At 40.5% G+C, this 22,261-nt stretch overlaps 1 protein-coding gene across 11 annotated transcripts in view; it reads right to left on the bottom strand.

Moving 5' to 3' along the window:
* fbrsl1 (fibrosin-like 1) overlaps nt 1–22,261 on the bottom strand; it is a 273,826-nt gene that overhangs the window by 153,554 nt on the left and 98,011 nt on the right. For all 11 annotated transcript variants that reach the window (XM_063488923.1, XM_063488927.1, XM_063488918.1 and 8 more), the window contains exon 3: nt 9–104. In XM_063488923.1, the coding sequence (XP_063344993.1) occupies nt 9–104 (96 nt within the window). The remainder of the gene's footprint in view (nt 1–8; nt 105–22,261) is intronic.

Here is a 22,261-nt window from a genome sequence, read left to right as displayed (position 1 = left end):
GGACTCACCTCACTGAGCTGCTCTTTGGAGTTGCTCCTGTGTGGTCGACTGAGTTCAGTCTCGTCCTCGCCAACTTTGACTGGATGAAGAGCCAAAGGTTTGATCTGCAGAACACACAAGACATGATGCCATCGTCTAAAAATGTAGTCATATAATCGACCATGCCACTACTTAAAGACACTGACTTATTGTATTTTTTGTTTTTGTGAGCAAATTTGAAAGCTGCAACACCTTTTTGCTATAACAAGATGGCAAAGAGAAGAAGACTGAAATATTTACACAGACCAGAGAAAAAAACAACAATTTAAAACTATCTTGTTGAGAGCTAAGTGTACTTCATAACTGTGGTGGGTGCACATTTTAGTCTCACCTACTTTATGTAATGCAACAAACTATAGAAATCTCTATTAATATTCATGCCATCTAAAATTGTACAGAATGCTGGGTTGTTGATTGCTGATTGCCTTCTATCGCTGCCTTTTCCAATTCAGTGTCAGCCCATGCAACAAGATCTAATAATACCAAACATTTAATCACGCTAGAAAGATTTTAGTTGTGCATTAGCCAACTTTATATCTGACTGACAGAAATGACAAACAAACACAATAATTGCAAAGAAGACCAAAGTAAAAAACAAAACAAAAACAATACATTGCACACAATGGTACATGAGAAAAGAATAGCAGAACTCTGATCTACCTGCAAATATGTGAAATTTATTAAAATACTTTTTCATTCGCTTGGTTTCCTGTCAAACTGCACCCAGCAGTGGTAGTGTAATTTTTTTAAATCATTTATAACAAGTCTGTTAAACTGTGTCTTATATTCCAGCTCATGTTATTTCCTCTAACTTAGTCGAATGTACTTTGAACCAGGTGACTATGTAAAGCACAGTCGAATAAAAATGGGTTCAACTGACCATGGAACACAGTCTTTCAAAGGAAATACAATGAGTGTGTGAGAGTCAGTTTATACTTTGGTTAAATGCAAAATAGAACTGGCTGCAACAAAAACACCTGGAACGCAAAACCTCAATCAACAGGTGCTGGTCGCACCAGCCAGCATGGGTAATGCGGCAGGGCAAATTAAGTAAACACAACTGTGCTGGGTTTACTTAATTTAAGGGATCAGTGCAAATTCAGTTGCTCTGTGTTGAGTTCGACTGATTTATTTAACTATAAGTCTAGTCAGCATAGTTCAGCTTGAGTGAAATCACATTTCCTTCTTGATCACATACTGTACATTAGATAATGTGAGGGCACACCCAATCATACTTTGGGTAGGCAAAATTAACCAGGACAGAATAACTATGACCTGTAATATCCTTACCTTGGTTGAAAAATGAAAAAGCAAATAATATGCTGCTGGACTAAAATTCCAGTCCAGCCCAGTTCCTCAGTTAGCTCTAAAAGCTCCATAAGCTAACTTTGAAAGGCCAGAATGACCAAGCAAAAACATAGAGGTAACATGAACTATGAGTAGATAATACTGCAGACAATGTTGACATGTGTATAACATTTTAGAGAAAAAAAACTTCCTATTTAGCACATACAGAATATCAAATAAAAGTTGATTTAATGTAAAATCACGGCGAAACCAACACATGACAGCCCTAATGCTAACATGGATGGTTTGCTTTATTGTAGGCCATCAAGTCCCACAGTTGGTGTGCAACCAAATTCCCAGCCAGATGGGAGGTTGGCGAGCTAAGCAAGGAAGACTCTGTGCTGCTGCAGCATCAGCCAATCACAATGTCCCGTGCTGCTTCCCCACCTTGGAGTACAGCAGCAATGGCCGCGGGGTGTAATCCATTTGACTAGCAGTTTGTGTGTAGCAGCTCCCCCGGTGGCAAGTATGGTGTCTGGCCCCGGTCTCCTGATCTCCACTGTAATTTAAGCAGATCACTGCTACAATTAACCTTTCCCGGTAAATATCAATTATGGCCCCCGGCTGGGCTAGAATTAAAAGGGTCATCAGCTAATCTGACAGGTCCTGTACGGTACCACCTGGCTGGGAGAGAGGGAGGGAGGCAGGGCGGCAGAGAGAGAGAATGTTTGTCTACCCTTGTGCCCACCAGCTCACAAGCCAAGTAGACACAATTCCCTTTTAATTACCCTGCTGCCGCCAGGGCAAGCATGCTGATTGGCCAAGGGGCATTAGCAGTGTGCTGAGGTCAATAGTGACAGGATAGGGGTAGGGTGGGGTGAGCATGGAGGAGCAGTGGCGGGGAGCTGCCGCCTAGCAATCAGGGTGTAGAAATGGTAGGAAGAGAGACCTGGCAGGTGGGCCTAATTAGGTTTGACTTCCACCTCTACCCGCCTCTCCCTCGGTCTCTCTCTCTCGCTCTCTCTCAACTAGCTGTCAGCCTAATCACTCCTTGAATCTCAAAATAGATGGTGGCCCTTTTGATTTCCTCCTCTCAAGGAGAGCACAAACAGAGCAATCCTCCTTGGCAGGGAGGTAAGCACGTCAGTAGAGACGGAACGTCGAGGTACAGCCACAGTTGTGTTGCTGTCAAGTGCTGGCGCTGAATACTTTGTTTACTCAGCATCAGTGTTGCTGACACATTCCCAAAGTGCCCAAAGTGCTTCCGTCTCCTCAGGGACTTTGGGGTTACATTTCCCAGTCAGCAATCAATTTGGCTATTGATCAGAACACAGCTTCTAATTAGGCACCTAGGTTAATGATGTAGCGTGCAAAGACCGCTCCCCAACCTGCTGTTCAATTGCATGGGATAGCAATTGATCTAGGCAGGAATTCACCAACTCTGACAAAGGATTGGCATCTTGGACTGCCTGTGATTAAGTGAGGGACTAATTTCCTGTCTGGGGAGGTGCTTAATTGGCCCTAAACTCCCAGCTATATAGCTTTCATGTTTTTTTTCCCCTTTTCTTTTGTTGTATACTCATTAATGTTAGAGGACAAGTTAGTAAGCTTGACAGTGGGACTAATTGTCTTTGCTAAAATTCAACTGCTTGCAAGTGGTGACAAAGTCCAAGGTTATAACTATTCTCTGTTCCTAAATAATGTCTTTAAAATCCACTCTGGGCAAAACAGAGAGAAAACACTGTTATCACTGGTTCAAAATGTCACATAGTTTTTGTAAAATTAAAACTTTATTTAGGTTTGTTCCAGACAGTATTAGGGCAAGGCTAATCATGCTGTAGCAGCAACTAAATGTTCTTTCTATTATTGTGATGCTATGTGAAGTGTGTAGAAACTGTGAGCACAGTCATGTAACAGAGACTAGCTGTGTCATTTGCACAGCTAGTCTCTGTGCAAATGAGACTAGTAACTTGAAAAATTAATTACTTTTTCAAGTTACTTTGAAAAAGTAATTAATTATAGTTACTAGTTACTTCTTCAAAAAAGTAACTGAGTTAGTAACTGAGTTACAAGATTCTAAAAGTAATTAATTACTTGAAAAGTAACTATTGTGTTACTTAAAAAAAAAATGTTTAACCCTCTGGGCTCCAGGGTACAATTGGCCATTTTTAACCACTTTTGATTTTCCCTCCACATTTAACCTTTAAAAACTGTTTACTTTGCCTTGTTTGGTATCATTCTTTTTAGCACAACCTCACGTTTCTGAATTTACGGTTATGTTTTCATTTTGACATACTGTATTAACACAATTGATCTAAAATCACACAAAAAACATAAAATCCGAGTAGAAAAAGTTATATTTTTTACTGCAACCATCACAAACATGTTTAATGAATCAAATTTCATAACTTTAAATGCAAATATAAATTGTCAATTTTAAAATCATATGCACAACAGCTATTTACCTTTTACCCTCTTTTTTTTTATAACCATTTCAGTCTATTTATATAACAATCAGGTGTTCTGCATTCAATATGTACGTACTCGCTCTCTCTCTTTCTATCTCTCCCTCTCTCGCCGTCACCCCTAAAACTTCCCCCTCTTCCTATACAACCAAATGTCATGTTGTCATATCATTGTTTGATTGGTCGACATGGTACATTTTTCCACCAACACGAAAGAGCGTTTTTTTTGTTTTGTTTTTTATTTTTTGCTCACAAGCAGAGAGTGCTTGCTAGCGCTGTCCTTAGACGTTAAACAAGACGAAACTATTGAGGAAAAAATGCCGCATATATATTGTTTATCATCTACATCATGGTTTTACGTGGCCTATTAACACAATTTAAAAACTGGTATATATCACCTTGTTGCTTTGTCATCTTTAAGTGGTCATGTGATTGGCTTACTACGACTACTTTATTCTTCCTCAGTCAAACAGCAGCACTCATGCGATTGATTTGCCCCATTAGCTCCAGGTGTTGTGCCAAAAAGTGATTGTGATTACCGTCCGCAGGAGCGCGCGCAGCTGCTTAAAGCTATAGCGCCCAGATTACTAACGTAGACAGCTACTTCCGTGCAACGGATATAAGATGCGGTAAGCTGAAGACAGCTTCAGCCGTCTGTTTGTTGAAAAATAGTAACGGACCGCATTTTCTTGTTAGTAACGGTAACGGCGTTGTAACGATAGGAATAGTAATTAGTTAAGATTACTCGTTACTGAAAAAAGTAACGCCGTAAGTAACGCCGTTACTTGTAACGCCGTTACTTGTAACGCCGTTACTTGTAACGCCGTTACTTGTAACGCCGTTATAACCATCACTGGCCATTTGATACAGGGCTGTATTAGCACAATATCATATAACGTTAATACCAAACGAGCAGCTTGTGAGTCTTGACTATAAATTCTACATTTGGCAGCTCTTAGTGAAAACTGCAGGGATAACTAATTATTCAAAAGTGTTTTTAAACTTAACTTGAGTATTTTCCATCCATCCATTTTCTTCCACTTATCTAGGGCTGGGTGTAGGGGAAGCTACCTAAGCAGACATCCCAGACCCCCATCTCCCCAGCCACCTCCTCCACTTTATCCAGGAGTACACTGAAATGTTCCTAGACCAGCAGAAATATAGTCTCCTCCAGCATGGCCTCCTTCCTGTAGGACATCCCTGGATCATCTCACCTAGAAGACCCAGGAGGCATCCTTGTCAGATGCCCAAACCATCTAAAAATTGCAAATGCAACTTGCCTCTCTCTGTCACTCTTGTGACTGCATCTGAATGAAGCCATTAAGACCATTAACATAAAAATGACCAGCATCTGAATTACAGACTAACAACAGAGTTAATGAAACCAACAATGAGCAAACAACAATGCTACGTATCCCATATCTGAAAAGGATGCAGTAATGTGTGTGTGAGTGAGACTGGGGAGATGACTTAAGACTACAGAGAGAAGAAAAATAGGATGAAAAAAACACAGCTAAGTGAGGGCCTGTGTTTTACATGAATAATGTACTGGAAATTAGCTCCATTAGTCTCGGTATTGAACATGTCTGCAGTCCATCTCTGGAGGCTGCTGCTCTGTGCTCTTTAATTATCTTCAAAAGGCCCTCCAGCATCTTAATTTCCCCCCAAGTTGAGTAGGGCCGACGTGGGTCTCCTCATTTATACTACTCTAACCCTGGGTGAAGTCGCAAAGCCCCTCTGCGTAGAAAGGGTTAGACATAGATGGACATAGTAGTGGCTCATATCTGTTCAGGCTTGGCTAAGTTTCTTTTTCCATTCACTCTTCCGCCCTCTTCCTGCAGTGTCTATCAATCTGCAGCTTGTCAGCAGGGAGCTGGCAGGAGGCTCGCGGGTGATGCTTTGTTGTACTGCTCCTTTGATCCTCCCTCCTTCTTCACCTTGCAGGGGGTTTTATGGGGGCATCGAATGACTGCGTGGTCTCCCACCTTTTCCCTCCTTGAATCAAAGAAGCTGTTAGCTCTGCCCTCGATTTTCCTCTCCTTGCTCCAGTTCCTCTGTTCGCTCTGCCTTGTCTCTCCCTAGCCTGCCGTCACCTGTCAACAGTGCTGAGGGAGGCTGTGCTTTGGCCTTGTTCCAGTGTCAGTCCTCATTACCCTAAGATCTTGGACCTTGCCTCCCACACACACTCCCTTCTTTCTGCTATTCTTCTCTACGGGCTTCCCCTGCACAGAGTGAGGAGGAGATGAGGGGCAATGCAAGAAGGCCTGAAGATGACTGATAGAGATCCTTCCTCTAATTTGTTCTGAAAAGTGTCCTGCGCAAAGGACCCTCACCCCCATTAACCCAACAACAGGCTGCTACCGCTGCTCAGGGAGCACATGTGTGTGTAAGTGTGTCTATCTGGGATTGTGTATGTGTGTGAGGGTGGCCCGGTGGTGCGGCAGGCAAAGGCACCTCCGCGCTCAGTGCCGGGCTCCGGCACCGGCTCAATCTATCGGCTCATTATCCCTCCCGCCCAAGCTGGGGCGCAGACAAGTGCACTTTAGGGCCACAGGCCAAATTGATTCATCTGCCTTCATTTTCTTCAGGCGCAGAAGTGGCAGCTGCTTGGAGGCAGGGAAAGGAGCTATAAGATGGTGAGACACACAGACAGGAGAGAGGCAAGGAGAGAAAGAGAGACTCTATAAGCGAGTGAGATAAAGGAAGGATGCATCGAGAGAGAAAGAGAGGTATTCCTGACTTTGTTCCTCATCCATGCGTTATTTCACTTTTCCTCTCTCTCTCTCTCCCCCCTTTCTCTCTCTCGCTCCCTCTCCCTCTACAGCACAACCAACACCTCCCTCCCTTGAATCGCTATCAATACATGCACTCACTCCCCCACCAAGTCCCAAGTTGGAAATTAGCCCAAGGACAAGCAAGTGGATTTACTACAGGGAGCGCAAATGGATTTTTGCTTTTATTTTGACGAGTCCCAGTGTATCCATTACAGCTTTTAATCATACATTATTCATAGAGCTCACTTTATAATAAATGACCACATAAAAAGGGATACACATATTATACAAGTCCTAAAATGCCCCCATAACGCTGTCTCCTACTGCACTCAGAACTACATCACATTTGTAAGCTGGTTTACAAATATGAGCCTGTGATGGTGTTTCCATTCCAAGCACCGACGCCAGGACATGACAAGAATCGGCAGATTAAAAGCCACGCTGCATATAAATGAGGTACTGTGCAAACAAATGAGAAGGTGTGACCTATTAGCCATTTGGCATGTGTCCTCTGCACAAAATTGCAGTGTAGAATGCAGCCGAGTGTAAAGCTAACAGGGGTGGCCACTGCAACCCGCCCCGCACTGTAACAAAGCAGTCAACCTGAACGCAGAGCCACCTACTCGGCCTGATTCCCAGCCAACGGGGACCTCAGGAGAGCCTGAGTGTCCCGCAGGGCCCCATCTAAAACAGATGAACTGGGGAGAAGAGCATTCCCTCTGGGCCCTGGGTCTCTCCAATCACTCTCACCATATGCCTCCTGGGGGAGTGAGGGAACAAGGCAAGAGAGGAGGAAGGGGAGGTGCATCTGCTCCCAAATACGAACCTATCCCTCAGCACCTGTCCCTGGGGTTCACTGACAACTGCAACCAACAGACACGCACACACACCTTACCTGTCAGCCAAGACCATAGGAACAGTATCTGTCCTGAACAGATAAGCCCCTTACAGCGGAAACACCCCAGCCCCCTCCTCTCCCTCTCAACTCTCACTCCAAGGCAACCATTTCTCAAAGCTACAAACAACAATTAGGAGGATGATGTCAAAATGCTAATGATGTTATTGGAAGGAAAACAAGGAACAGTGCTGTGGATCTGCGTTTTGCTCTCCAATTGTGAAGCCTCTTATTTATTTCTTGTTTTTTTGCGAGAAATGCACAGCTTCCACTTCGGTGTACAAAGGTTCGCAAAGCTCTTATGCATGCTTAGAAGAAAAATTCAAATGGTGATCATATTGGAGGCTGTTTATTTTTTTCCCAACTTGCATAATCATTTGCAAGTCAAAGTTCACTTTGACTTGCAAAAAAAAGAAAAAAAAAGGGCACGTTCAAAGTCTCAGTAAACCAATTTCAGGTTGTGGTACATGCTGCTGGAAATGCCACATTTGCACTTTGTGGTCAGCTAAACCTTTAGGAGCGTAAGAGAGAGAATGATTTATTCATTCATTTTCAGGTGTGTGTGCCTTTACATCCGTCTCAACCGTCCTTTCCAATCGCCAAGTTAAAGTGGAACCATTGAAAATAGATCTGTATTCTCTCCAACAGATTCATCAGAAAATAAGAATAAAAATTAACTGTTTACACATAACATTATGACCTCATTCTTACTGCATATTGGATTGGAGGCATTTTCACTGCATGACATATGTTACAAATGAGTTCTTTATGTCTTAGTTACATCATAATTCAGTATTGTAAAAGATACATGCAGTAAATAAAGAGGGCTTTTTGCCTATAGTGAGTGATGACTTTAATAACGGTAGGATGGAAAATTGTGCCGAAGGTTTTGAGTGGAATGGATTTATCACTTATGACTCTCAACTACATCGCCCTTAAGTGGACAGAGATAAGACTGGTGTAAACAGTCTTATCAGCTGATAAGAGTCTGTTGGCGGGACAGCTCAGTGGTCCAGACAGATGTCGAAATGACACACAGTGTTTGGCTACACACGGAGATTTTCACAACTTGAACTCAGAAGTTAACTGAAAATCAAAGCCAGAACTGCTCTCTGTAAATATTAAGCAAATCCAGATGAAGGTCACACAATAAACAAAAGTACTGACAACACTTATCAGTATTATCATTAATGTATAACTCTGCATTCTAGTCACTGCTCTCAGCCTAACCCCAGTTTCTTCAAAGATCAAGTTATTTTTTAATAAATGACTTGATTTCTACATTTCTACACAATTTGCCTCTGATAATTTATACACAGGGCACTGTGCACCACTGATCCATGGGCAAAGACCATTCAGCTGCAGTGAAACCATTAATTATTTTTTAACACTTGAAAATGATCTTATTAGTTGTAAAAATTATATTTTTGGAAGTGCAACATTCACACTCTCTCCTGTGTCTGCACTTGATAACTTTGTCACCCTCACACGTACTATAAGAAATGTTTAATTTCCTCTAATGTAATCTGAAATAATTATCAGTTGAAGCTGACATTCGCACTGCAAAAAGGCTCCTTTTAACAAATTCACCGAAAGCACACACACACACGCGCGCGCATGCACACGCACAACTTAAAATACCTATCACTCACTGCAGCATAATTAAAACACTGAAGATGAGATTGTTGGTTAAAAGGAAATGAGCAAGTCATTAAAAAATAGATAGTTGAAGAAGAGTCTTAAACTTTTAGTTGGCTTAACTTTAGACTGTGTTCTTCAGTTGGTTGGGGGAATGGGTCATTAACAGGAATGTCAGGGTAATATCATATTTTCTAATCAATATGTGGCCAACCAGCAGGGGGGCAGAGGATGAGCTATGGGACTGCATATAGGGAAAGTATAAAATGAGTAATATTTCTGAATCATGAAAAGCTCTTGTGCTGGGTCTCTGGATTTAAAATATGGACATAATTAGTCCCCTTTCAAGAGCTGTGACCAAGAAGCTGATCCTAAATGATCTTAACTGTATCTTGTTTATTTATTTAGTGTGTAAACCTTTTACTTTACAGCTGACATATATATCAGTGCCAGTATGCCTGTAATAAGAATCTATTCTGCAACATAATATATTATTATGAGTATATTCATGGGGCTCCAGTTACACTGAACAGCAGCAGAAGCTAAGACAGCTCACAGGAAAACTAACCACCAAAGCCAGTTCAAGAATCTTAAACCTAATCACAGACAAAACAGACTCAGGAGAACAAAGAGCACACAATGTTTGAATTTTATTCAGAGCTAACTATGAGGCAATAAAGTGAAGAAAAAAACACAAAGAAGCTGTGTAATATTTGGACACTTAAGTCCTGGAATGGAAAGGTACTGTAGCAACGTATGCTAAAGCTAACCTGTGAGACTTGTGAGGAGGTGAGGCATGTCATCAGAGGTAACTGAAAGTTAAGAGGAAAGAGACAGAAAGAGGGAGTTTTCGAAAGAGAGAGAGGTGAGGTAAATGGAAGGATTCGCGAGGTAGTTTGCAGTCAAAGAGTGTGAGAGAGAGACCGGGAGAGACAGCCAGAGTGCTCTGGGCTTTTTAATAGGAGGCAGATGCAACACATGTAATGAATCAGCTTCGGTTCGACGCTGCTTCCCTCTGATGTCTGAGCGCTGGCCCTGCCCTTGGAAAACTTCTGGGACGTTATCTCATGCCTGCATAGCACACAGTACCAGTAAATTTTGGAGGAAGTGTTATGTGTTAGATGAAGGTGGGGAAGGGGAGGTAGGAGTGCTGTGTGTATTGGCGCACTCATATGCATTTATCTGTGGTATGTATGTGTGTGTGTATGTGTGTGTGCATGTGTGTAACTTTAGGTATTTGAAGAAGAAGAAGAAGATGAAGACTCGGGCAGCAGCTTAGAAAGGGCACAGACCCTGACTAAAAACAATTGTCTATGTATATCTGTGTATGTATATGTGTGTATGTATAATGGCCATTTATGCTATGTAAAACTGTGTAAAGCCTGTCTCTTAATGTCAGGTGAATTTAACACAGCCAATGAAAATGTTATGACAGCAGTCTGGTTCTGCTCACCGGAGTCTATACGCACATTATATCAAGATGAAGATGTAATGTCTTCTAATACAGACCAATAAGCCCAACTTGCAGATAGATGAACTGAGGAATAGTTTACTGGGATACTAAATGGAGCAATGCAATCATGTAAGTTATTAGTTTCCATCATCCATCCATCTTCTTCCATTTATCCAATTCAGGGTCGCTGAGGGGTGATGGAGGGCTGGAGCCTATCCTAGCCGCCACAGTGCAAAATGGAAGGGTACACCCTAGAAAGGCTGTCAGTCTGTCGCAGGGCTAACACAGAGAAACAGACAACCATTCACACCTATGGACAATTTAGAATGACCAGTTATTCTAACCCCACTAACTGCATGTTTTTAGACTGTGAGAAGAAGCTGAAGTACCTGGAGAGAACCCCCTGCATGGGGAGAACATGCAAACTCCCCACAGAAAGGCACCCGCAGATGGTGAATTCAAACCCAGGACCTTCTTGCGATGAGGCATCAGTGCTAACTACCATGCCAATAGAAAGAAACTAATGACTTCAATGAAAAGTTTAATTATTATCATTGAAACTATTAACCTATTATTAGGTTAGTTAGGTTAGTTATTATTAGTTTCTAATGAAAACGCCGAATTAAAATGTTCTTGACGTAAGTTTTGTTTAGGATTTATTTTTTAAACAACAATTTAACAGCAAAGTTTCACTATAAAAATGGATTCCACCTTATACTTAGTAACACTGTTTACATTCAGAAAATACCCTTTGTATAGTTCTCTGTTATGTTTGTGTATTCTTGCAAAAGCAAGCTGTAGTTATTTAGTTAACATAATTAAGTTAATAAAAAAGCAGAAATCTTGTACTTTCTTGGAACCTCCTTTTGTGTAGATATCCTTTAAATAATTAACATACAAATAAGACATAAAATGGTATTTCTTTATATATATATATATAAAGAACAATATCCCAAAATCACAGTAATAAATAAAAACAAACACATACTTGGCTCATTCCTCCTCCTAAAGTGCCCTTATAGCCAAGTCGTTTTTCCCAAGGAAAGGATCATCGTTCTCTTTGGATGTGCAGTAAATTGGTAGATTGGTAACGCATTACAGTGCCGTCACACAGGCATTTATCTACCTCTACATACAGGCCTGCATACGGAATGTTTTAAATCCTTATAAGCCCAGATGCAGAAAGCATGCAGCCTGTGTACCTGACATGCAAAAATGTGAAGGATGGAGGGTCAAAAAGACAGTGAGAAGACAGAGTCATTTATAAGAGAAGGAAATTGGGTGGAGACCAATAGTAGATTAAAAAGTGGTAAAGAGAAGGGTAGAGGTTGGACAGAACTGTGGATTACTCCTCACAAAACTATAATGCACCTATGAAAAGAGTAAAAAAGTGTGTGTATTTCAGATATGAAAGACGTCAGGAACAGACAGTGGAACAGAGAAGGGAAGAGCAGAACCTAAACTATGCTAGAGGCTTCCTCCCTGTCATTTCGGTGTTTGACTATGACATGTGTCTATTTGCTGTCAGTCCTATCATTCTTGCTTGGACCTGAAGACACAGGTTTTAAAAGGAGTTTGAACAGGAGGAGGAGGAGGAAAAGGGAGGAGGGAAAGCAGATAAGATGAGAGGATTCTAAAGCTTTGGGTTGGTATGGAAATCAGGTCTTGGAAAAGAAAAAAAGAAATGCTGAAAACCAGATGGGATCAGCCGTTGACATGACAGCATCGAGCCTTGAGAGCGCAGATCTACTGCTCGTGCAATTACATGGTCGCATTTGCATCTATATGATCCCTCAAAATGCTGACATGTGTGGGGATTTGAGCGTTGCTATCTGTGAGTGCCTGTGCACTGTGTGTTTCTTTTCTGTGTGTTTGTGTGCGTGAAAGCATATTTGCAACATTAGATGATCTGACAGGCGCAGCTTGTTGAGGCTGTAGTTGGCAGAAGAGGATCATGTCCATTGTGTTAATAGGGATAATAGTTATTTAATAAGTGTACAAAGGAGGATAACTGTGCATTGTAATTAGCTAGGCCACTACAGCAAAGCTGCCGCTTATATCAGTCCATGATTAGGAACATATGGAACAGTCCACAGGATTTTACTAAAGTTTAAATGTAAAATGTGCTGCATAAAAGTGTTATACGCTGATGTGGCTTAATTGAATAGTAACCTGACCTCTTGTTGTTGTGGAATTGAGTGATTTCATTACCTGTCTGACTACATCATACAATGTCATGCAGCTGAATTATTTTATGCAAAGTACGCTGCTCTCCTTGTTGCTAAAGCTTTAAAATTGCAATATTTGTTTTGATTGAAAAAAAATTCCAAGTTAGAGCAAACTGAGCTAAGGCAAATATTTGGCAACAGCAGAGGCCTGTTTCCATGTGGTATAATTGTCTTGTATTTTGCAGTTTAATGTGGATGCCCTGGATGATTCATGCATGAGCTCTCAGTTGACCTGCAGATCTTAAGATGCACAAACAAGATTAACATGTAGGAAGTTTCTGAAATGTTTTGATTCACACTAATTTTGGACATGAGACAACCGGTTTCAGTAGTACCCACATTTTCTTCAGTGCAGCACAGACATCCTTAATACGACACCGTGCACATCAACACATATACTTACGAAACTCTCGAGTTACAGGATACATCTCCATGTGTCCAAGAAAACACAATGCCAGCACTGTCTCTGTCATGTAAAGTGGCTTTGTTCAGACTTGTGCGGGTGAAAGTATGGATTGCTCACTTGCTTTCATGGAGCCAACTGATGTCAGTAACAGCAGCAGTCATTTAACACACAAACGCAATCTAGTTGTAAGAAACACAATGCGTAAAAGCTTGCAAATGAATGTCAAGAGCTCACAGCATATGAACTACCAAGTGGGAGAAGAAGGAGGAGGGAGGTGAGCAGTGAATGAAGAAATGACAGGAGGGTGTTGGGAGGCTTATTGTCTCGAGGAGCGGCCCATTCGACCTTGGCAGGGTGAGAAGTCAGGGGCTTCGGCCTCCCCGGGCACATAGCTGCCAGGGTAATTGTGCCGTGATCTTGACCTTGCATTGCTTAAATTTGCCCTCCGTTCTCTCGATCCCTCCCTCTTTCTTTATCTCCCTCTTTCCCTTGTTGAAGCTGAAGAGAAGCTCGGATCTGCTCTCTACTCTAATGATGTCAGTTCCCCCGAGGAGGCGTCTGTCTGCTGAATCTCAACAGCTAGCCTTCAAAGTCCCAGGCTGGACCAGGGGCTGGTGGGAGGGCCTGGAGGATGATGGAGGAGGATCTATCAACTACACGCAGTAACCCCAACCAAAACAACGGCATGACATTCTACTGAAGACAGCAACAAAGGTCCTGATCCTCTTACCCTGCTAATGTTAATCAAGGCCCTCAACAGTTAAAACATAAGAACAGTGATTCACCATGCAAACAAAACAAGAGATTGTTCAAGGTCAGTGCACAAGTTTCATAATGTGAAGCACTGAACAGGTACTAACTTCGAACTTGGTCTGAGAAGTCCCTTAGATTAAAGCTAATCTCTTTGGATTGCTCACCAGATTTTGAACAAGCCTCATCGTAATAAGACATGGACAAAACGTGTTGTCACACATTACACCTGAAACCCATCCTTTGGGCTAAAATTAGTTTTGACTCACTATCTGTTTTCATTTTCACATGCTGTTTCGTTAGATTTAGACACTAACTACAGGAACCAAAACTCCTTTCACAAGGTTTAACACATTTAGGAAGCTCCATTTTATCAGCTCCACAGCAGAAATAATACTTCTTCACCCCAAACTGCTAAATCTCGGAGTTTCTGTTTATCAGTTTTTTGAATGGACAATAATGCATCTTCTAGGCTTTAAGTAGGTAAAATAGGTCCCCTAGCAGTTATCCCTATGGCAGTAAATTCAAATGACAAAAGCCACTCAGTGGATAATATAAACTCTTTAAACTAAAAAGCACAATTACTAAAAGTGCAATGCATGCTGCATTTTTGCCCCTTAAACCGTAAAAAAATGCCTCTAGAAGCATATTCCATTATGAAAGCAGCCACGACAGTTCAGCTACTGTAATGTGTTTGGACTTTATCAGATAAAGATGCAGGAGATCAAATGATCTGCCTTAAATCTCACTTAACCTAATCTGCTAACCAGCCAGGCCTACATATACAGGCTTTACGTCCATAATAAAGCAGCAACGAGTGAGCTGGATAGAGCAAAAAAGTGGGCTACAGTCATCAAAGTCTGCTTTACAATTACCTGTGCTCTGCTTTGACAACAATCGCAAAAAAAATTGGATCAGAAACTCCTAGATTCCTGTTTAAGACTATGCTACAACATTGCCAAGTAAGAAGCTTAATAGCTGTATCAGACACACTCAATAGACGACAAATATTGTTTTTCAAAGAATAGTGCCGATTGCTTATGAATGACTCATGCATCAGCCCATTCTCAGAAAACTTTGATGATGCAAACGCATTACACATATACTTACAGCTATATTAGATTTAACACAGACACATGCCTTCTTTGACTATTTAGATGATCATAACCTTTCAAAAAAACCCAGGAATTATTTTAAAGCTTAGAACCACTTTAGCATACAGTCTAGCTATTGAATTTCATCAAAGGGAGGGAGACAGTGGACCCAATCACATAAATCTATAGGGTAGCAGTAGTGTGAGGAAAACTACTCCCATAAGACCCCACTCCTTCTCCAGCTCCACCATTACCTGTCTGCGATTCCTATCACAGTGCTGTTCAGTGAATCTCTGCTAGAGCCATTGTCACAGAGATAGTAAAACTGTCTGTCTACTTGACCTTCCAGGGATAGAAAGCTTTTTATCCTCTGCTTTCTTTCATTCTCTTTATCCTTTTACATTGCAGCAGCTGCAAGGCCAAAGAGCATGTATGCCTGGAATTTCACTACTGAGTGAAGTTGCTTTGAATGCAGCATCTTATGGCGATCAAAAAGCTCTAAGATTAATTTCTATGCCACCATATGGGCAAACAAATGCTAAGAGTTGAGTTTTTCTTAGCAATCACTATATGTGTATTTTCACTGTGGATTAATGTGTAGGATTATTACAGGTGTATATTTATCTACCAGGGTCAGTGCTGCAAAAAAACATGTGCTTTGAGTTCACTAAGTCTTAGTCTCGTATCCTTAAGAAAAATGTCACAACTAAAGTTAAACGGATGACTTCATAAAACCCCCCAAAATTAAACAAGCACCGGCACACACACTTAAACAGATTATTAAGTAATACAGTTTATAATGCTCTCCTTTGCAAAGCACTTGGTGACAAATAAAACAGCTGAGCAACATACTGAGCTACTTCTTTTGTGAGTTTGCCATCCTGCAGCTAAACTTCAACTCCACCAACAATAGTTTTTGTTCTCAATCCAGGTTTAGGAGACCAGCACATGAACCAGTCCTCCACCTTTCAAGTCTGAAAATAAGGTTTATAGAGTAAAGTAGCTGAACCAGCTAAAGGTATAAGCAGTTAGGAACCTCTATAGTGAAGTTACGGAATATTAATTTATATAAGCTTGTACCTTATATTTACAAAATGGTTCATGAATACAGCTAAAGTTAGAGCAAACAGGAAACCAGTTTCAGTGCCTGCATTAGTCTTCCCTTAACCTCTTAACAGCAAAGTTCTTCTCTTCAAGAACAAATCTCTGCGTTCACTCTCACAACCTGGCCAGGACTCGTAGTTTTGAGTGCTACATAGACATGCATGGCCAATCTCACCGAAAGTCCAATCGATGTCGTACAACATCTTGAACAACTTTCAGAGTCCTTAGTGGTGTATTCTTTGATGTTGTTTCTTGCATTTCATCATGGAAACCAATACCCAACCAGATAACTCGAACATCTACTTTTTTTCCCTCAAATAATATGTTGAATATAAAACTTCAGGAGTAGTTCGTATAGATACATTGACAGGCTTTCAAGAGTGGAATAACTTCAGTGTTCAGCCTGGCTACAACCACTATCCTCTTCAAAGTAGCCATCTACCGACTCCAGACAGTGACTATTGGATAGTCAAAAATCAGATACTCTACTTCTCCACATTTTTTGAAGTACATGTGACTTTTATTTTCAAGCCCTTTATTTCGTGTTACAGAAAGGGTGAACTTAAACAAACTAAACGTCCACTACAGTTTGTATCAAGCAAAACAAACTGCTGATCCCTTTTTTACCCTTTGTCCCACTAATCTTTCTCCAAAGCCCCGAGTGAATATTACAAATTATTCCCTTGTGTAAACAGTCCTCAAAAATGGAGCTGGGAGGTCAGGCCTTAGGGAGCTCACAAAGCAAACACAACATGGCACATTGCTCTACGTCTATATCCCCAGTGTGTTTTTACAGGGATGTGAATGTCTGCTCATCTGGGTTTGATTGATGCCACATCAAAGCCTACCTAGTACTCATAACAACACTGAGAGGGGAAAAACTTTAAGAGACCCTCCTTTTCTTGTTTCTGATGGTGATCAGACGATATGGTAGGCCAGGAGGAGTACACTGATACATTTAAACATGTCATTTCCTGTTCCTTCTGACTATCACTGTTGATATTATGATATCACCATGTTGAATATCGCTGAATATTGGTATGCATTTGTGTTCAGGCTGGGACTCTTACCATCACACATGTGAAGTGTGGGCCAGATTTGACAAAGTGATGTGAATTACATTAACGTATTTCAGTGAATGACTGAAATTTGCCATGGTACCATAAACACACCATTCAGTGAAAACTCAAAAGCTTGGCTATTTGTCATGAACAAGGTCTAGTGGAAGCCATGGCAAAATTAAGCTCGAGGTTCATCCAATAAAATCTGTAGGAGTTTGTTAAAGTATCAGGGATGTTGTGTGTACCAAATTTTGTACATGAGTCTTAAAGTACTTGTTTAATGATTTGGGGGTGGTATAGAGTAATTTGAACTCTGTGCCTATAAAACACACATACATTTTTTTCTACCATTTCTGAAACATGCAAAACTTCCGTTTTCAAGGATGTTTAGGCACTCAAAAATGTATGTATTTATTTATTTTTAGAAATAATAATACTAATAAACAATAATATCAATATGCTCTACTTTCATTGCTTAGGCCCCAATTAATTTATGATTTATCTTAATCCAGCAGTCTTATATGACCTTTGCCAACTGATGAATTTTGTATTCTTTTAGCATGCAGCATGTTTTCTCTCTTCTACTGTTTATTTATTTAAGTCAAACACTGAAGAGGTATAACTCTACAGTGTTTGCACTGTTACTATTAGTGTTAAACCTATGTTGAGCCCTATGCCTAAGTGATCTACATCCCATTTTAAAGGACTATTTCTTTGCACATATTTCATGTCACCATCATAATGAAGTTCAGCTCAGTAGGCTCCAAATCATTTTGCTGACAAACAACAAAGAGTCAGAAGTTATTGAACAAACACAGGAGCTGAACCAGAATGACTCAGAGATCAGCATCGGTTTACTTTCTTTTGTGCACTGGATTGCTGCTGTGATACTACCAAACAGGTTACACACGGATATTATGTGACAGTTTTTATCGTAACCGTGTAAAAGGCTATGACCTATTATCTGTAAGAATGCTTACCTCTGTCTGTGCCTCTATCTGACAGGCATCTGCCGGTGTGACCAGCATGACTCTCATGCCCAGCTGACGCCATAAAAACAATAGGCTGAATAAATAAAATCTTGTCTGATCTTGTCTAGTTTGATTTTGTCTGTGACCTGATTTGAGTTACCAAATACCAAAGAAAATATGCCAATCCAGATAAGCACCAAGAATCATTTTTATCATGTGTCCACCTCCACAAAATCTTTTTTTTTACTGCACTTGTTTGGTTCCAAATTTTAAAACACTTTGGGCAGCTACAGATCAGGTGAACAATGTTTCCAGAAATTCTGGACATAAATTTAATACATAAATATAATAAGCTTCCAGTTCTCAATTTAATAATCTAAACATAACAGTACCAGCAGCAGTGCATTTCAAAGTGTTAAGAAAGGACATTCTGAATGCAAGCAGAGACAAGCAGGCTTTTCCAAGCTTAAAGGGGCTTCTGTAGGCTTACATCTAACACCAAGAGCTGAGTACTACCAATGGCAAGTCAATACTGATGATGAAAACCTTTCACTAGAGCTGGGCGATATAAGATTTTTTCATATCACGATATGTTTTTTTCATTTCAGGCGATAAAAATATATATCACGATATAAGCCAAATAACTATATTTGTAAGATTTGAATGTGCCATTGCGCACAAGTAAAATGTGAAATAATCTGCAGCTTGTTTTGATTTAAATATTTATTTCCCATAATAAGTTCAACAGGGTAGATGTACTTAAGGAACATGAGACTTTTTCAGATAAATAAAGGCAAATATTGCAAACTACACAAAACGCAGCCACTAAAGCGTTTAAGTTTCAAAATAGAACAAACAAAACAGACTACTAAATTGTCAATTCCACTTAGAAACAAAATATTAATTCTAAAAATAAATCTTAGTTCGTTTTACAGAAGAACAGACAAAATTGACTAACTTTTGTCAATATCAAATAAACTGAGAACTAAAAGGAAATTCTCAATCTCTCCTTGTTGTATAGCTTAGCTTTTCAAACAGTTTTAACAGTTACTTTAGTCTGACAAAAGCCGAATGACGAATTAGCGCTTTCAGTCACAGATTGAGCATGCACCGGTTTATTGTATTTCCAGACTTGCTTTCGGCACAATTTACAGTGCGCGCTACTCTGTTTTTTGTCAGACTTGAAATAGCCGAAATACCTTCACACTACGGAACTTCTATGGCCCTTCCGTTCGACAAGCTCTCCGGCATTGGAACCATCATCGGTTTTTTCTTCGGTAACCTTCGCTCACGCTCTCGGTTGATTTTTCTCTAGTCGGCAAACTCATTTCCTTCATTACCTGGGCAGCCCGGCTGCAAAAACAAATACACATGTGCGCCTTGGCACTTGTGCTGTACGTAACAAGTCACGTGACGTGACGCTGCGGCTGTGATTGGTTCGGCTCTGCGCTACTTAATTTGGATTGGCTGTTTTTTTTTTTTTTTTTAAGAGGACAAGAGAGATGAGGCCTATCGCAATAGTTTAATTTTTCTATCGAGAAAAAGTTATTTCGCAATACATATCGTTATCGTTCTATCGCCCAGCTCTACCTTTCACAACGCAAAACATACTCAGAAGTAACAAGTACACAAATAGTCCAGATTCTTCCAGATATGGAAACAGCCACTAAGGGGATTTTCCTGCTTAGTGACCAGCATTTCTGCCATGCGGCATGCTTTGTTACTTCATGACATGCTTACTTTGTCTTACCAAAAACAGTTGCCAGTTATGATACGCTATCTCTTCATCACGTGCTATGCTTTTTGATGGTGGAGAGGCTTTGTGTTATCTTGACTGCTGTTCCATTTGCATTATGACTATAATTATGTGCATGTATCTGATAAGCATTGTAATCAGCTTTATCTGTGTGACAGGCATTTTTTCCCGCTCTCTTGTGATTTACCACATTAAACAAGAAAAGCAACTCCTACCCAGCATGGTGGCAAAAACACATGCTTGGATTGTCACTTGTAGGAACAAAGAAACACTGCAAATTATGAAGTTAAGAGCAGTAAAATTAATGGCGGTCTAACTGTATACCTACTACACTGTGTAAGTTTATAAAGGGCTGGTGCAGTGGAGGAAAGGGCTAAACTATTTTTGCATAAACCAAAGTTGGCACACAAGCACAGTTTGAAACAAAACCAAAACACCTGCTGATGTGGTTCTTTTAGTAATTCAATAGCAGATGTAAGTCATGGGGACTTTGCATTAGAATGAAAGCCAGGCTCCCCAGAGCGTCCAGTCTACTAAATAACATAAAACATTTTTGTGTTAGCCGAAAGAGAAGACAAAAGCACACATAAACTCAACAAGCAGAGCTCCATCAGCTGTTGGGCCACTTTGCTGATCCCCTTCATCGTGCTATCTGCCACAACAGCCAACAATATGAAAAACCGTTGGTGATGTTGTGGCACTCTCAGTTGCACTTTTCCCATATGCATAATCATTTCCATATTGATTTGTATGAGCGCACGTGTGTGTGCATACAATACATACATATGCAAATCTGCACATTATACACAATTGTGCATAAATCACACATATTAAAAAAACTAGACACACATGCAGCCAAAATCTCAAATCAGTCATTTGGAAAATATTGAAACCAGTGGAAGGCTTGTATAAGGGCAGGTGCAGTCCAACTGTGTAGGTATGTCAGGGAGACTGAAGAACAGCAGGGAGCCAGAGGGATGAGGTGAGAGGTGTAGCGAGCATAGCGCCATGTTGTAAGAAATCAGTACTACCTGGGGAGAGAGAGTTGGTACATGTTGTCCTACCACTTAGCTTTCATGCTGTTATTTTTGTAGTATTTACTGCCTCTGGCACTGACTCGTTACAGATGCTGTGTTAACTGAGCTGTTATGTGCTAAACACTCAAACTAATTTGTAGATTTTGATCAATCTTAATGTGGATTTGTACAAAAGAGCAAATAAGGAAAAACAGAAAGTTATTTACTGGTACATAAAGACAAACTACTAAGTCTTCATAGAGTTTTTATGGGGCATCATTATCTAAGCGAGGAAGACTGTGCAACAAGTAGACCAAAAACAACTCTGCCATAAATTATAGTTACATGAAGCTTATACATTTCAGGGTTGTTGCTTTTTTAGATTATAAACAATCAATCCTATCTATTTTTGCACTGTATTATTCTGAAGAATGCTGCTGTCATGTTTATCACAGTTCCAGTGCTATCATGGCAGTTTTAATGCCATTATAATCCTGGAGCAGGGTACAGCACCTGAGTGGATGATGATGGTCAGCTGTTGGGTGGATGTCCACAAACACGTCCTTGTTCACCAGAAACAAGCGCTGCTGTAACCATAAAGGGCTATACTCCCAGAACTAAAAATGTCAAATCAGTCATTACTAAAATGTAACAAAAGTCCATTTAGATTATTTCTGTGTCATTTGAACATTTATTTGGGAGATTATGTATCGGAATTTCAGGAGCAGGACCACACCTCCAAACACACTCTTTCCGGTTGTCATCTATATAGGTTCCCCCAGTTCTGCAAGCTGTTCATTCTTGTTTACATGCCTCCCTCCTTCCTTGTTCTCAATTCTTTAACTTCTTCATTTCTATTTAGTGCACGAGGATCTGCCAGCCCCGGGAGCCATTGCCAGTCCCCTTCGAGGCCTTCCCCAAACCGCAGCTCAATTCATGTCAAAGCATTCACTTTTACCTACTAAAACGCTGTCAAACCTAAAATGAGGACGTGGGCCCAGCTAGTGAAATAGTAGTATAGTATAAGGTAACATATCAGAAAACCAGAGATAATCCACTTTAAAACAACCATTTTGAGTTGAAGAAGTCGGCTAGAAGTGGATCCTTCTGTTTCTTGACTAAAGTCAGTGTTTATTATTTCATTTATTGATTTGATTTTTATGTTTAGTATTAGGTTGCAAGAAACACATTGTTTTTCCAGCTTGTTCCCCACATTAATATATAACTGTAACCACGCAATAATGACATCCAGTAAGGCAAAAAAGACCTGCTGTTGCGTGTATATCAGACTGTCTACTGCAGCAAATGACTGCCCCAAAGCGGG

The sequence above is a fragment of the Pelmatolapia mariae genome, linkage group LG12, assembly GCF_036321145.2.
Source record: "Pelmatolapia mariae isolate MD_Pm_ZW linkage group LG12, Pm_UMD_F_2, whole genome shotgun sequence".
NCBI classification, from domain to species: domain Eukaryota; kingdom Metazoa; phylum Chordata; class Actinopteri; order Cichliformes; family Cichlidae; genus Pelmatolapia; species Pelmatolapia mariae.
Note: the sequence above shows the minus strand (reverse complement) of the source record. Positions and strands in the feature narration are given on the sequence as shown.